The sequence below is a fragment of the Mandrillus leucophaeus genome, unplaced genomic scaffold (genome assembly GCF_000951045.1).
Source record: "Mandrillus leucophaeus isolate KB7577 unplaced genomic scaffold, Mleu.le_1.0 Scaffold664, whole genome shotgun sequence".
Classification (NCBI taxonomy): domain Eukaryota; kingdom Metazoa; phylum Chordata; class Mammalia; order Primates; family Cercopithecidae; genus Mandrillus; species Mandrillus leucophaeus.
In genome coordinates, this window is record NW_012107186.1 from 887643 (window position 1) to 903881 (window position 16239).

The 16239-nt window shown below is 48.7% G+C and overlaps 1 protein-coding gene across 1 annotated transcript in view; it reads right to left on the minus strand.

Moving 5' to 3' along the window:
• Window positions 1-1625: 1625 nt before the first annotated feature.
• The window catches only part of AGPAT6 (1-acylglycerol-3-phosphate O-acyltransferase 6), a 35952-nt gene continuing 21338 nt past the window's right edge, over window positions 1626-16239 (minus strand). Inside the window, exons 4-14 of the mRNA XM_012001572.1 lie at window positions 14116-14185; window positions 13646-13946; window positions 12793-12867; window positions 11589-11678; window positions 11309-11402; window positions 10586-10701; window positions 9109-9164; window positions 8503-8588; window positions 4722-4850; window positions 4557-4636; window positions 1626-2647 (exon numbers count right to left, since the gene is read on the minus strand). Of these exons, the coding sequence (XP_011856962.1) occupies window positions 2539-2647; window positions 4557-4636; window positions 4722-4850; window positions 8503-8588; window positions 9109-9164; window positions 10586-10701; window positions 11309-11402; window positions 11589-11678; window positions 12793-12867; window positions 13646-13946; window positions 14116-14185 (1206 nt within the window). The 3' untranslated portion in view covers window positions 1626-2538. The remainder of the gene's footprint in view (window positions 2648-4556; window positions 4637-4721; window positions 4851-8502; window positions 8589-9108; window positions 9165-10585; window positions 10702-11308; window positions 11403-11588; window positions 11679-12792; window positions 12868-13645; window positions 13947-14115; window positions 14186-16239) is intronic.

Here is a 16239-nt window from a genome sequence, read left to right on the forward strand (position 1 = left end):
GTTTGAACTATGGGCTTCAAAATAGAAAATTCAGATGTGGACGGTGTCTCTGAGGTCATCTAGCCAAGTCCCTAGTTAAGACTCAGGAGACAGATGCAGAGAAGTGAAGATGCAGCAGGCTTGGAGGGGGGTTAGCAGCTGGCCAGCACTTGTTGCACTCATTACACTACTGGGTGTCATTCCCAGCTCAGCCCCACCCTCACTGGGGTAACAGGAGGGAACACATTATTTTGTACTTTGTATATTTCTAAGTGTCTTGAGGTTTTGTCCCGTAAGACCAACTCAAGTCATCTCAAACCAGATACTCTATGGGTCACTTGGGGCCTGCAGGACCCCTAATTTAAAAGGATGGAGCAGTCGCCTGGATGATGATAGAAGGCATGCACAGAAAGGGGAGGTTTTGTTTCTGCAGGCGTTGAGAGTCAGTCCTCTCCTCACTGCCTGTCCCGCACAGGACTTCCCTCCACAGCGCTGACTCCACGTGACTTCACACCAGGTGTGGCCATACCTGCCTGCAGGGGCTGCAGACAGCTGTGCTGAATGTGAGACAAACAAAAGCAAAACCTGTGTGTGTATACATAAATACCTAAGCAAATCACGAAAGTAACAAATCATAGTTTCAGATGAACCTTTTAAAAGAGAACCTGATCTTTAAGACCAACTACTGATCCCTCCAGTTAGTTTACAAACACTGTAAACATCACCTATAAAAGCTGAAAATCACTTTTTATTCTTAAGCATTCTGTAAAACAGTTCCTAAGAGACTGTTATTAGTCATAACACTGACTTTATTTATTTTTTCAGTCTTCATTTCAGAGCAAAAAGAGGATTTCCCCTGGGCTGGCAACAGGGTAGGTGAGGAAATGGGAGGCTTTCCCGGGGAGGTCACAGGTAGGTGCAGAGAAAGGGAGACTGCAGGGCCAACCCAGTAGGTCCCCACATGACAAAGTGGATCCATCTGCAGCCCCACGAACACGGCTTCACTCCCACTCCTCCCTGAACCGCAGGACAGAGGGCAACCTTAGGGACACGACACTTGGCACCACTGGCACCAAATCCTGAGAGGCGTCATGACTGTGCCACAAGGGAGCGTGGGTCCCAAGTGAGGGCTAGTGGCACATGAATAGGGGGCTGAGGGGCATGAAATTGGTGAAACCCCAGAACCCAGAGGGGCTGTTTGGCCTTGGCTCTGCCTCCACTGTGACTGTACAGCAGGCACCAGTGGCCGAGTCTTTTCCCTGTGGTGCCTGCTCTGGCTGTGTGGAAGCCACCATGCAGCACACGCCCTGCCCACCCTGCCCCTCTGCAGCCCTCCCGGGGCCCCTGCTCCTCCCCCGCCCTGGAGTTTACTCATTGCTTCTCCTAGGCCTCACATCAGCACCCCGTGTACCCCCAATCTCTGGAGAAATTCACGTCTGTGCTGGAAATTCTAAATTACCCAAAGATCTGCAAGCATCTGAGACGAACACGTTCACCTTCTCAGCTGTAGGCTTCCTCGCTCCAGCAGTCAGGCAGCTTCTCCGCAGCCCCAGGGCCGTGCTCCCAGAAGAGAACGGGAATTCTCACGAGAAGCCCACTACTCAGGGCCACAGCCAGGGGAGAAAGTAAAGGGAGAAGTCCCCCAGTTCATTCACCAGCCAGTTTTATTTACTCACAAGAACAAATCCAAAGCCCAGGGCAGCAGCTCTGAGCTCAGGCCTGCCCTGCCCCGTTTTGTGGGCCTGTACTTGAAACACTGAACGTGACGTGTCCTTCACTCACCCGCAGCACTTTAATCCCCACAACAGCCCTGTGAGGTAGGAATCACCACGCTTCCCCCCGACTCAGGTTACAGATGGGGAAACTGAGACACACATTCAACAGAGCGCGCATCACATGGGGAGTTCAGGGTTAGCCTGGAGTATGAACACATGTTCTCCCCACGGCCCAGTCAGCGGCCCACCTGGCCTCTTCCCCTTCCTTTGGTGACCCCATCAGCAGCAGCATAAAAATCTAACCCTTCATTCTGCTGAAAGCCCCTGCAGATGACAGTTTCCTTTCTATCATGTCTGCAGAGCTCCAGGGCTGGGGGCAATGTTGAGGCCGAAGCCAGCCACAGTGCCTCAGCTGTGCCTTTCCTGGAGAGCGGGTGGCCACCCCCAGCACATCCCTGGCACACGGGCTTGCATAACAGACTCTTGTCCCGCCATCCCTAGCACAAGAACATGGCCACATCTCCCCAACCGCTCAGCCCGCACAGCGTGCACAGGTGGGGAGTTCACTTTAATGGCATTCCTCCAACGACTTATTGTAAAAGAAACAAGGCATCTCGTCCTGGGTCGTGACACCCAGCAGCATCCGTTCAGACCACCAAGGGCAGGCTGCGCCGGGTGCACAGGGATCCCGCTGTGGCTCGGCGAAAGCCGGAGTCCTGGGATGCAGAGCAGCCCGGGGAGCCCTGGAGTCTGGAAAGGACACAGCAGTGGGGGCCGCGGCGGCAACTCCAGCTCCGAGCCCGTCGGCACTCCGCACGGTGGCCCCAGCCAGCTGGAGGCAGGCTCAGGAGCGGCTCCTGTCCTCGTGGTTCCCCACGATCATCTTGCTGTACAGCTTCTGCTGCTCCTCCTTGAACGTGTCCTTCACCTTCTCCCTCTTCAGGCCCCCATCCCTGGAGAGACAAAGGCTGGATGTAGTAACAGCCAAGAGGATTCCCAGGCACCCTCACACCATGGGAGATGCACCGTGCTGCCCAAATACCAAGAAAAACCTGCCAGAAACAGGGTACCCCGTGGCACTCTCACCAAGACAACCTCAGGGGATCTGGGGCTCTGGGCTCCCAATATTCACCCTTTCTATCTCAGAAGGTCCACTCTTGCCCTGGAGTAAGAATTTACTACTCACATTGAAAGTACTTGGTAACTGCTTAAACCTACCAAGGAGTTTACAATTCTTTCTACTCTAACATTCATCTTCACCTCACAAAGGAAAAGGAGGAATTCTGGCATTACGGAAGGTAGACATGCTTCCAAAATATCGACTCATAACATATCTGTAATATCGATCTGTAAAATGTCATTTGTTTAATTCAGACCCAGGGATACTCCGAATTCATGCAGAGAGCTAACACAAGGGGTAACGCGCGTTCTGACTTCTTTCATGCTCAAAAAAGAGTGCCGTCAGGAATGGAGGTTTATCTCTGGGGCTGCCTCTCAGAGTCCCAACCTCACTGCCCCAGTGCCTCCCTGCAGCAGCCCCAAACCAACCCACCAGACTTGGGGTTGTTTCGTTACAGTCCCATTCCCTCTTGCCTGCTGGTCCCCTCTGTGCCTACACTCTAGAATTATCACCACCTTCAACAACTTATAAAAATCCAAGCCCGCTTTCAGTCTCTCCACTACACCCTTTAAAATCCATAGCAAAGGCATGGTTTTTAAAAGCAGCCACTCTGTCTTTCTTAGAGATGGGAAGATGGGGCAGAAGTTAAACCTTGAAGCTCTAAAAGTCTGTTAGATGTGGATGCAAAATCTAGCTCCAGTGCTAATGTTATGACTTTGGAAAAAAGTGATTTAACCTGAGTATCAGTTTCTCATCTGTAAAATGGGAACACTGTTTACAGGGCTGCAGCTACTGTGAGGGTGAAAGAGATGATCACACAGGGCCCCAGAAGCTCGGTGGCTGGCACACAGTGAGTGCACAATCCACGCTAGCATTTTTTAAAAGGCCATGATCTGAGAGCCAATCTAATCCCTGAGACTATACCGTTGGGTTTACAATGTGAATTTCTACCCTTTCTTTTCTCATAGATAATGCCCATCTAAGTCAAATGCTCTCCCCAGTTGACCCTTGGCTCTTAAACCTAAGTGACCCACAGAGTGGAAAAGTTTCTCTGAACCAGCATTCACCTCTGGTCACTCTCCTACTGTTTGGGATAAAACTATCTTATACTCTAGTATAAGGGCTGGTCAAATGCAGCCCATGGGCCACATCCAGCTGATACCTGTTTTTGTAAATAAAGTTTTATTGGAACACAGCCATGCTCATTGGTTTATAGACTATCTGTTTTCACACTACAATGGCAGAGATCAGTAGCTCCAACAGACACCATATGGCCTGCAAACCCTAAAATATTTACTGACTACAGAAAAAGTATGTCAATCCTGCTCTATTAGGTAATAAGCTGAATACAACAAACACAACCTTTGCCTTTCTAAGGATGGTTCAATTTTGCCAGATACACTGGGACCAGGGAAAGTCACCCTGCCTTCTTGAGGTTTTCGGATCAGTAGCAGGTCATGCCCACCCAGAGAAGGACACTGTCCAGGTGTCCTGGAAGACGGGTTCAAACCCCAGAAAGGTACACAGAATCAACTGCTTCAGTCCAGGTGTCCCTGATCCAGGTTCCCCAAGGTCAAGGAAGCACAGGGCACTTCTGGGTTGGAATTCAGGGAGAGTCAAACTGCTCTCTCTAGAGCTGACAAGTTGAATTCTCCACAGCAGGGGGAATGACATGTAAGTGAAGTCAATGACACAGCATCTGCTGCAGGAACTCAGCTGATAAGGCCTGGCTCTAAACTTACCACAGCAGGTCCACCAGTCCTCCCTGCCTGGCAATGGCAGATTTCACCCTATTCGCAAACTGGACAGCATCTTCATCTGCCTGTAAGAAAGAACAAATGAGACCACTCAGCTCCGGCTTGACGTTACACAGAGCAGGTGCAGATCTGTCTGGGGCAGGCACTCACCTCTCTAGTCATGGGAGGCAGGTACCACACACTGCAGACAATGGCCCAGCTGGTCATCATTCGCAGCAGGTACGTCACCATCCCATACTTGCTGCTGTTCCAGAAGGCATCGCCGAATTGAGGGTCATACTGAAAACAATGGAAAGCTGAAGGTAAGATGTGAGTAGTTCTCACGTGTGCGAGTCCACAGCGATTGCGCTGAGTGACTCCACTGGGCCGTGCTGGTACTGGGGCGCTGCTCCCTGACCCTGCATGAGTACTGCGGAAGCCCCTCTCCATGTGGCCGGTTCTGACTGCGAGCAACACTGCTCTCCCCCGAGGGACCTGGCCTCTGCTGCAGATCAGTAAGGAAGGCTCCCCTGACAGCCTGCCTCAAGCAAATGTCTCCCTCTTTGGTTACTTTCAGGTCTTACTCATAGGTATATAAAGTTTTCAAACATCTTCAAAACCAGGGAGAAAAGGATCATGCACTCCCATGTACCCATTCCCTGATTCAACCACCGCCAACGTTTCCCACTTGCTCCATCTCTCCCCTCCCAGCATCCTGTCATTCATCTAGTGTACCTCCCCCAAATAAAGATATTTTCTTACACAAACACCAAGTTTTAAATATGATTTCTGGTGCCCAGACCAGGGAGGAAACTATTAGAAAGCTTTTGCATTTACACTTTCAACAAAGTCAGTCATCTGTTCAGGACACCGCTCTGTGCTCACGCTGACAGCCCCGGGAAGTCTCAACCACATAGGCTGCTTCTACCATGAAGCAGGTATCAGATCCTTTCATTTGCCAGTGGCTCTAATGGAGGCAAAAGGCAGCACTTCAGTGGCGTTTTGCGGAAAATGTGGCTGCAGCTGTGACCCACATTCTCACCAAACCAGCAGCTGGAGGGGCAGGTGATCAGGGTGGGTAAGCTCCGGAGGAAGTTGCGCAAGGAGCAACAGGAGGACCTGGGCGCTTGAGAACGCCTGGACAAAGTGCCTGGTGCTGCTAGCAAATGTCTGAAGGGATCCTGTACACAAGGCAGTAGGCTGACCTTGTGCAAACACCCAGGACCAGAGTGGAAAAATAAAGGAGCCAGAATTTCAAGAGTTATGCCACAAGGCCATGCTGCCAACAACATCAAAAATGCCCTTTTCCTGGGAAAGCCTGAGAAGAAGCCCAGGGCAGGGTCCTGCATGTGAGCATGGGCTGGGGTGGGGTTGAACTCTATGATCTTTTAGGCCTTTCCAGCCTAACTTTTATGATCCACAGTATAAAAATTGGATAATTTTGACAAGACTGTGGCCCTAACTACAAAAATGAAGGTAATTTAGGCTTAATTATAGAAGCTAAGAAATTTAGATTTAACCACAGAAGGCTTAATGAGTTATTATAATACCAACAGAAACAAGGGAAAATAATAAGTTTTTAAAACTAAGCTAATGTGTATGATCAGAAAGAATTTTTTTATTTTTATTTTTAATTATTATTATATATATATTTTTTTGAGCTAAGAGTCTCGCACTGTCGCCCAGGCTGGAGTGCAGTGGCGCTATCTCGGCTCACTGCAAGCTCCGCCTCTTGGATTTATGCCATTCTCCTGCCTCAGCCTCCTGAGTAGCTGGGGCTACAGGCGCCTGCCACTACGCCCGGCTAATTTTTTTGTATTTTTAGTAGAGACGGGGTTTCACCATATTGGCCAGGCTTGTCTCAAACTCCTGGCCTTAAGTGATCCACCTGCCTCAGCCTCCGAAAGTGCTGGGATTACGTGCATGAACCACCGCACCTGGTCATGTCGTTACATTTCATAAAGCCTGATATGGACAGAAATTCTGATGTCACAAGAGTGTGAGAACCCTTTGTTTCGGGCTGATTCTCTATTCCACACTGGGCAGTGTGTGTGGACAGAGAAACAAGGCAGAAGCTCAACACAGTGACACACTCCTCACATCAGGTCATGGCGGAATATAAGAAGAGCCTGGAAATCACTAAGGTTATCCAAGTTTGGTTACCAATAAAGGGTTCACAAAAACCAGTAATCTGTAGACCAGATGTTCTTAGCCATACATGGGCTCTACCCTGTGGACTGAATGGAAATGTATCTAAAATTTATAAGCATTTTACTTTGGAGAGGAACGGAAACTCCTCAGGGTTCGTGTTTCAACAGCAGCTAAGAGCACTGCTTCAGAACTGTGGCTGCCACAGTGTGGTCCCAACAGGCACCATCAGTGCCACCCAGAACATGTTAGAATAGAAATTCAGAAGACCCAGAGGGGTGGCTCAGGCCTGTAATCCCAGCACTTTGAGAGGCCAAGGCAGGCAGATCACTTGAGCCCAGGAGTTCTAGACCAGTCTGGGGTGAAACTCCGTCTCTACAAAAATTAAAAAATTAGCTGGGTGTGGTGGCGTGCACCTATAATCCCAGCTACTTGGGAGGCTGAGACACGAGAATCATCTGAATGTGGGAGGTCGAGGTTGCAGTGAGTCATGATTGTGCCACTGCACTCCAGCCTGGGTGACAGACTGAGACCCTGCCTCAAAAGAAAAAGAACGGGAAGTTCAGAAACCCCGGGTGTGGGGCCCAGCAATCTGCATTTTAACAATCCCTCCAGGCAATGCTAATGCAGCCTAAGTTCAAGAGCCACTGTTCTGGAGGGAGCAGTAAGGGCTTCCATTCAGCAGCTTCACGGTCACACTGCAAAGCACCTGTCCTCGTTTTGCCAGAATATAGGATACAGATGCCACTCCCCACTCCCACACCCAAGGCAGACTCTGCTACCAGACTATGTTCCTCTTTCTTGCTATACCCAGACACTGCATCCTCAGGCTCTGGTGAGTCCTAACCTGTCAATCAGAGTCCCCTGCAGGCAATATTCATCTGCCATCCCTGGCCTGGTCCTCTGCCTAAATGATGAACAGTGAGTGGCTGGTAAGCATCTGTCTCACCAGGAACAACACCTCTCCAGTGGCACTGGCAAGGTGAAAAGAAAGTCAGAACCAACTCTACAGAATGTTCTGCAGACAACCCACAGTCCCCTATAAAAGAAATCTAAGCGTGAGCCTGACTCATATCTGCTCACCATTTTACCGAGCTCTCAGGCTGCAGTCTAAATACTTTAACCACACTGAGGATGGCCTGTGTTTTGTAGGTGTCATGATGTGAGGCCTCGTGGATGTGGAGAGGGTAAGAGCAGGGAGGAACAAAGTGCAGATGACTGGCTAATCACATCCTATAGCTCTGGGTGTCTGAAGGGTTAGAGCAGCAGTTCCTAAAGCGTTGACGTAGATTAGATAAACTCCCAGGGTCCATCTCATTGTTAGGAGCTGCTGTAGGTCTAAAAGATGACACGACTAAAAGCAGTGAAGCCGTTTCTCCCACTGCGCTGGAATAAGGACCCCCCCATTCTCACAGCTCCCCCAAAATGCAAAAATCCAGCTTGAAACTACACCTCTGTGCCCTGCAATCAGTCACCTTTCCAGGTGGAGGGGCCTACATTCCAGCTAGGTTTAAGAAGGTAAGAAGTGAAGGGCTTGCCATTTCCTGAATAGTGGCGGCAGCAGCATGCAGGCAGGAATCTGGCTGTCCCCCATCCCACACTCCCCAGGCCCTTCTAAGGGGGTGCTGAGTGCTCAGCATCCTCCTCTGGCAGCACTTGACCCACATCAGCCCAGTCCCATGTCACTCTGCTGAGGGCATCAACCACAGACTGGTGACCCCGGCTCCTTCCTCCACCTCCTCCTGCTGCGCTCCACTCACAGCAGCTCCAATAATGACACTGTGTACCATCGGAGGTCTTGTACCTTGATAGCAACAGGGTAAACTGTGGCTCCAATTTCAAAACTTCCCTTTTTGAACATCATCACCGATGTATTATTGATGCAGGTTCCTAAAATGCAGGAGACAATAAAATGCTATTTCTGTTGGCCCTTTACCCCAGATATTAGGTGTTTCTTAAAGACTAAGCACAATAGTCAAAATTCTTCTAATCGTTCCTCCAATAAGATACATCTGTCATCTCCCTAACTTAAAAACAAACACTTAACGAGACAGGCAAGATGGTGCCTCCAATTCTCCTGCTACAGGACCACTTCCCCTGATTCACGCACACAGCCTGGATAAAGCAGAGATGCACAGTGGTCTTAGGAGGACTCCACAAGCTCCACGAGGAGCTGAAACATTACAGAAGAAATTCCTGCATTTGGGGAGTTTACACTATGGCATTCTTAGTTCAAATTCTGAACTTGCCTGAGGTTTTAGTCCTATTTCCAATCTAAAGGGGACCTAACATTATTCAGTGAAAACAGATAACCCCAACAAGGGCTGAGGGCCTTGGTTCCCACGAAACATCAGCATCACACTCTTGCACTCCTCACAGAAGCGCTTTATGGCAACCAACCCCTTCTTACCTTCTGGGAAGATGAGGATAGGCAGCTTGCTTTTATCTTGCACATGTTCAGTCAGTCTTTCAAAGAGGAAAATAAAATGAAGGATCAGACAACCTTATACACATCATTGTCAAAATACGTTTATAAATAACTTATTTATTTGTGACACTAGTTTCAATTATAAGAAGTTAACAAGCATGACCGTATCCTTTTAAACCCATAATTTAATGCTCATCAAGAAAAAATGTATATGGATAGAGAAAATCAGGTTACAGAACTGTTCAATTCTGTGTGAACATCAGAGCACCAACGATGCCACTCAACCTGGGGGCCACTTGAAGGAGATGCCTGCCACAAGGCCTGGGCATGGCCCCCTCAATAAACCTGTGGCACTAGACTGTGTAACAGTTGTGAGGCTGGGCCCAGCCCTGCTGGCTCAACGCTCTGTCCCTGAGATGTAGCAAAGGGAGTTAGGAGAGGGTTCATCTGTCTCTATGGAAGATAATCTCAACTGTCTTTTCTTATTTGTTATTTTTTGAGACAGGGTATCCCTGTGTTGCCCAGGCTGGAATACAGTGGTGCAATCACAACTCACTGCAGTCTCACCCTTCCTGGCTCAAGCGATCCTCCTACGTCAGCCTCCCAAGTAGCTGGGACTACAGGAGCGTACCACCATGCTTGGCTAATTTTAAATTTTTTGTAGAGATGAGCTCTCCCTATGTTGCTCAGGCTGGTCTTGAACTCCCGGGCTCTCAAAGCACTGGGATTATAGGCCCGAGCCACCATGTGTGGCTTGGTCTCAACTGTCTTGATGTCTCTTTCTGCTGCAAATCTCTTTGCATTACTTACACCAGATCCACCTTCTTAAAGTTTGAAAACAGAGCAGTACTTTGTTCCACTGCCCTAGGTTTCTTTTTATTTGTGATAAATGAATTCATTTTGAGGTTTCAAATAGCAGTGAAAGTTCGTATTTTATTATGATGGGTACAATGAATAAAAAAAGGTTAAGAAACATTATTAACTTGGTAAATAATACTAGGGTTTCTATACTTTTTTTAAATTTTAAGACAGAGTCTCACTCTGTCACCCTGGCTGGAGTGCAATGGCACGATCTCAGCTCACTGCAACCTCTGCCTCCCTGGTTCAAGAGATCCTCCTGCCTCAGTCTCCCTAGTAGCTGGGATTACAGATGCCCGTTACCACACTCAGCTAATTTTTGTATTTTTAGTATTTTGTATTTTTACCATGTTGGTCAGGCTAGTCTCGAACTCCTGACCTCAAGTGATCTGCCCACCTCGGCCTCCCACAGTGCTGGGATTACAGGCATAAGCCACCACACCCGGCCACTTTTAAAATATCATGTTTTAGGAAAAGATTATTATGAAAGCAGTATAGACTTATGATAGAAGGCACATAACTACACTGTGGAGGGATAACTCCCTGAAACCTTTTCAGCATTCTAACCGGCCAAGCAGAACAGCAGTGTTCTGTCCATTACCTCTTAGCCACCAGGTGGCGATCCTTCACTTCCGAGCGCTCAAACCAGACGTGTGGGCAGGCCTTCACCATGGCTCTCTGAATCACACCCATGAGTCCCCCGTGCACTTGACCCACCTAAACGCAGGCACAGGACCCATTAGTAGTGAAGCCATCCTCACACAAATCTCCCCACTCTAGGAAGCCCTAGATCTCACAAAATAAGCAATCCAACCTCTCACCTCTAACGCTTGCTGGTCCAACCTCTTACCTCTAACACTTGCTGGCTGGAGGTTGCTCACTGCCAAGAAACCACTACCAAGACTCCCCAAATCTTAAACTTCTCCTTTTAATCAGTAATACTAGAAATAGGTAATTAAAAACATAACTGAAACCCCTAAGACAAAACACTAAAGTAGTGCAAATCCCTGTGTAAAACTGCCCCTCCCTGGGCAGATTCTCAGATGCTCTGGACACAGTCCTTGCCAGCTCCTCCCTCTCCCCATGCTGGTCTGCCTGACCGCCCTCAGCATCCTCTCCAACCACATTCACCACTCATTCTACCCAGGGTATCTCCTATCACAGTCCCACAGAGCCCCCACAGTGACAGTAAGGCGGTGGCCCATGCATAAAAGTGTTTATGTGAAGGGTCCAGGAGCCTCCTAGACCCTCCTAGACCCTCCTGGCCCTGACCAGTCTAAAGCAGGAAGTCTTGCCTCAAGAATGCACCGGAAAGAGCTCTTACCATGGCATAATAGCCATCGCTGGCCAAGATGATCACATCGATCGGTGAGGTATGATTGGCCACACAGATGCCACCATTTCTTGGTCTGTTTTCCCTGGGTTTAAATGTATGCAAAACAACCAAAATTAGTGTGAAACAGTTCATGTAACACACCTCTCACCTCACACGCTTCATCTGCTCTAACTAAAAGCTCGGAAGTGTCTTCCCATTTGGCCAAGTATAGGTGGGTGGTGTTTCCTGCAGTGCCATTTCCCTTCCTATTGATACAAAGCACTCTCACCTGTCATGGTAGGTGATGATGGCTGTCAGTGCTCGCACGCAGATCCGGTAACACATTAAGTGAACATGTTTACTCATGAACTCCTTAAACCTGCAACAACAGGACAAGGATTCTGGGTTTTATTTTACATACAGGAAGACAGAAACAGTTGCTGACTTGAACAGTTCAGCAGTCCTTTATGACTGCAAAGTGCTTTTATAGACATGAGCACGTACAGGAAAGCCCTGTGATGCATGACCACCTTTATGTTCACACATGAGGAAAGAAAGAGGGGACAGGAAGACTCGCTTACATCCACCCAAATCAGTGGGTGGAGAATTCACAGCCTAGAATTCGGCATCGGCAGACCACAGGCGGGCTGAATTCTGTTCCCCCAGTCAACACCCAGTGGCAGGCCCAAGGCCAGAGGCCAACCTCCTCACCCGCCCAGGTAGAAGAAAGGTTTCCAAGCCCCAGAATTTCCTGAAGGGAGCAAAATATTCTTCACAAACAGACAAAACCTCCCTACATCTCGTATCATTTTAAAAACTGTATTGTCTCACCACTTTATGCACACAGTCAACTGCTCAAAACTAAACAAGCAGCTGTAAAATCTGTTAACATCTGAGTCTCGGACTCTACATGTTTGTGGCTTCTCCCTTTTGTCTTTAAAATGGGAAGAACGCGAGGGCTAAAGGACAAAAAGCACAGTCATAGATCAAAATAAAAAAAAGTAAAGACTTTACTGCTGATGCCATTGTTACCATTGGGTTGTTGTTGTTATGATGATGATGATTATTATTATTATTAGAAACAGAGTCTCGCTCTGTCACCGAGGCTGGAGTGCAGTGGTGTGGTGTTGGCTCACTGCAACCTCTGCCTACCGGATTCAAGGATTCTCCTGCCTCAGCTTCCCAAGTAGCTGGGATTACAGGCAGCCGCCACCATATCTGGCTAATTTTTGTATTTTTAGTAGAGACAGGGTTTCGCCATGCTGGCCAGGCTGGTCTCGAACTCCTGACCTCAGGTGATCGGCCCACCTCAGCCTCCCAAAGTGCTGGGATTACAGGCATGAGCCACCACACCTGGCCACCACTGGGTTATTTAATCCATCTAAGATTCCATGGCTTTGGTTGTGTCCAAAGAAGGGGCCTGGCCTTCGATATCTGAGCACCATTCCCAGAACTAACTGCCCTTTAGGCGTGGACTGCCACATTCTACTCACCTCCCATTTGGCAAGTATCCCACCACAGTTGTGCCCATCACCAGAAGGCTAATTCCTGTGAAAGCCAGCGCTATCCTGTAAGAAGAAGAAAAGTTAGAGCACAGCCAGCAAATCCTTGTACCAAGTACAGAACTGAAGGTGTGAAAATCACACTGGGCATCACAAAAACCACCCCCAAGACCTGCTCACCTGGGATCTGGACCAGAGTTCACCTAGAAATGTGAGCAGGCCTATCAGAACCAGAGATCATTTTGATTCCAACTGACAGTGAGCCATGGGTCTGGCTCTCAGCCGCCAGCATCTCCTGAGGCCTCGGCAGCTGGAAGGCTGGAAAACCCTAAGCAGGCTGTTCTGCCGCAGGGCTGCTCCCTGCTGCCCACCCCTTCCCTATGGCTGAAAACCCCGGCGGAAGCACAGCTTCCGTCTGAAGCAACAGGAGGTGGAGCTTGAAGGGTATTAGCATCTGGCAAGGCACACTCAGAGCAGCACACGGTGCAGAGAAGCTGAAAGATCAATACTGCCTCTGTACCTGAGAGGCAAGCTTCAGGAAAGAATAAGCCATGTCCAGGGAGGAGTGGCAGAAAGCACACAATGTTCCCTATCCCCGTGTTTGCTGTGATCTAGACAAGCAAGCTGTCTTTAAGAAATCCAACTATTTCTGTCTGATATGCAGAAAATCCAAGGGCCTCTAAAAGAGAATCACCAGTGTACCCCTCCAAAGAGTCACATGGCCTGGCTAGGGACAGTCATTCCCTTCTTTCTAAAACGGGAACACACAGCGGAGCAGGCAGGTGGGCCGTGCACCAAGTGGGGTGGCAGCAGCGAGCCCCACTCCCCACAGGCCCTGCCTCACCTGAGCGGCAGCAGGAAGCAGTACCGAATCAGCACTCCTAACCCCCACAGGACCGTGAGCCGAAGGCTGATGTACTGGAAGTTATAATTGGTTCTGCTCAGCAGGTTCCAGGATTCCAGTTCTTCTGCTGAGAATCTCTTTGTCACCTCATCGTCCATAATGGTCTCCATTCCTTTCCGGCAAAAGTAGAAAATGTCAGAGAGCTCGAACTCTGGAGTGTTGTCCAGAGCCTTACTACTGCCACTTCGACGAATCTCTTTGATCTCTTCTTCTAGTGAAGTGGGATCCTTTGCAATGATTCCTGCAAAAGAGTGTGTCCCTGTCAAGCAGCATGCTGCGGGAGAGCACGTGAGACATACTCAGACCACACATCCTGCACTAATGCAGGGAAGAGCGTGTGTGGCACCAGAAGCACTGGGGAACACTGTTCAAATGGACCTCTCAGGACAAGGACCACGCCCCCATCTTACCGTTGGTGTAGGGCTTGTAAAGCTGGTGGTTCTTCTCCTTGGCTCCTCGCTCCATTCTCAAGGTAGCCCACTGGGAGGGAAAGGAAGCAAGATACAAGAGCGAGAATGAGATCTGTTTTCAATCAGTGAACACCTCCATTTCTGTTCTGTGAAAGCCTCAGTCCCAGTCACTTAAGACCGTAGCCAAGAAGCACAGAGTCTAGAAGGAAACTCAAACCACCTCTCCCCCGAGAAGCCCCTTCCTTGACAGCTGGGACCAAGAGTTAAGTCACCTTAAGCAAAACACTGGGAACTTCAAGAAGCTGGGGTGAGATCCTCAGGCCTGGTTCCTCACTGCCTACGTCTCTTTGTCTCCGGGCTGTAGGGAGCTCACTTGCTGACAGCACAGACCTCACAATTCCTCCTGCACTGCCCCATGGCAGCTACTCAAAACAGCGAAGCCAGACATCCTGTAAACTACTGCCTGCCACCAAATTACTCCAAGAAAGCAGCAATTTTCATTTTCGAGGAGACAAAGAACTTGAGCAATACATATGTTTGGACCGTCCAGTAACAGGAGTAACATTTTAATGATAGAATCCCACAACTTAACATTGAAAGGCCTGGGAGTGGCTTAATAGTGTTAAAGGAGAAAAAAAACACTATCAGGAAACCGAAAAAAGCCCAGATTCAATTCCCAAGTTTACACTCACTAGCTGTGTTCATGAAGCAACCCATTCCAAGTCTCTGAATCTTGATCTCTTTATCTGCAAAACAGGATTGATACTACCTCAACCTCCTACTTCACGGGGTCACTTAGGATCAAATGAGATCGTGTATGGGACAAAACTGGGGAAATGCAAAGCACTCTGTCCTCATTATTACTGAAATAACACAGATTCTGGAACAGACCTAGGAAAAAGACGCTTTTCCTAGAACCCCTCTTCATTAAAACCGGTTTCGCTGGTATAAGACAGCTGGTGTAAGAGGCTGGTTCTCTTCCACTATCAAATGAGAGGTGAAAATGTGGGTGCACTTATCCCCTCTTGGATACGGTATCACTAGAGAGAAAGCTATGTCATGTCCACAGCGAGTCAGAGAAACAGAACAGGCATTTCAAAAGCCTCAAACTTCAGCTTCCACGGTTATGCATGGTGGGCACGAGCCCATCATCCCACAGCACAGGAAGATGCACATGGCCCAGGGCACAAGGTGCAGATTCTGCTGGCAAAGCCCAAAGGGTCAGCAAGACTGCACCACGTGGTCCAGCAAAGCCGAATGCTGCACACGAGTTTAATCAGTGATCTGACCTCATCTGGAAATCTCAAACCCCACAGTCTAGAAAGGAAGGTGGCTCACAAAGTCACCACACAAAGAAAGTTCAAAGGCAAGAAAACTCACATGAGTTTCTCTGTTTCAGATATTTGGCCATTGATGTCTTTTGGCTCTAAGCACAGATGAGCTTTCCTTTAAAAATGTTAATACCTAAAATGGAGGAAAGTAAATCTCATCTGGTTTCCTGGAACTAGAGAAGAGGTGAAAAGGGGCAAGAGAGTTCACAAGAATCCTGGCATGCAGAAACACAGGTCGCTCAACCAGAATTTAGGGTTCTACATTTTGGCCAGGCTCTGTTTTGGCACCGCAAGAATAATCAGAAGTGAACAACTTGGGGTCAGACGCAGCGGAGCTCACGCCTGTAATCCGAACACTTTGGGAGGCCAAGGCAGGAAGATTGGTTGAGCCCAGGAGTTTGAGACCAGCCTGGGCAACATGGCAAAATCCCGTATCTAAAAAATACAAAAAAATTAGCTAGGCATAGTGGTGTGTGCCTGTAGTCCCAGCTACTCCAGAGGCTGAGATGGGAGCCAGGGGAAGTTGAGGCTGCAGTGAGCGGAGATCGCACCGCTGCACTCTAGCCTGGGAGACAGAGCGAGATCCTGTCTCCGAAAAAAAAAAAAAGAGAGAGAAACTTGATTCTGTACTGACAATTCTGAGACTCCATGAGACTGCAACAGACGGAGAATATATGACATCAGGCCTCTTGTGGATGACTATTTCAGTCTGAGGACTGTTTCAATGTGCAAAATTCAAGATGGCTACAGTCTCTGTCATCACAGGAAAGGGATCTGCTAATTGAGATTCTAC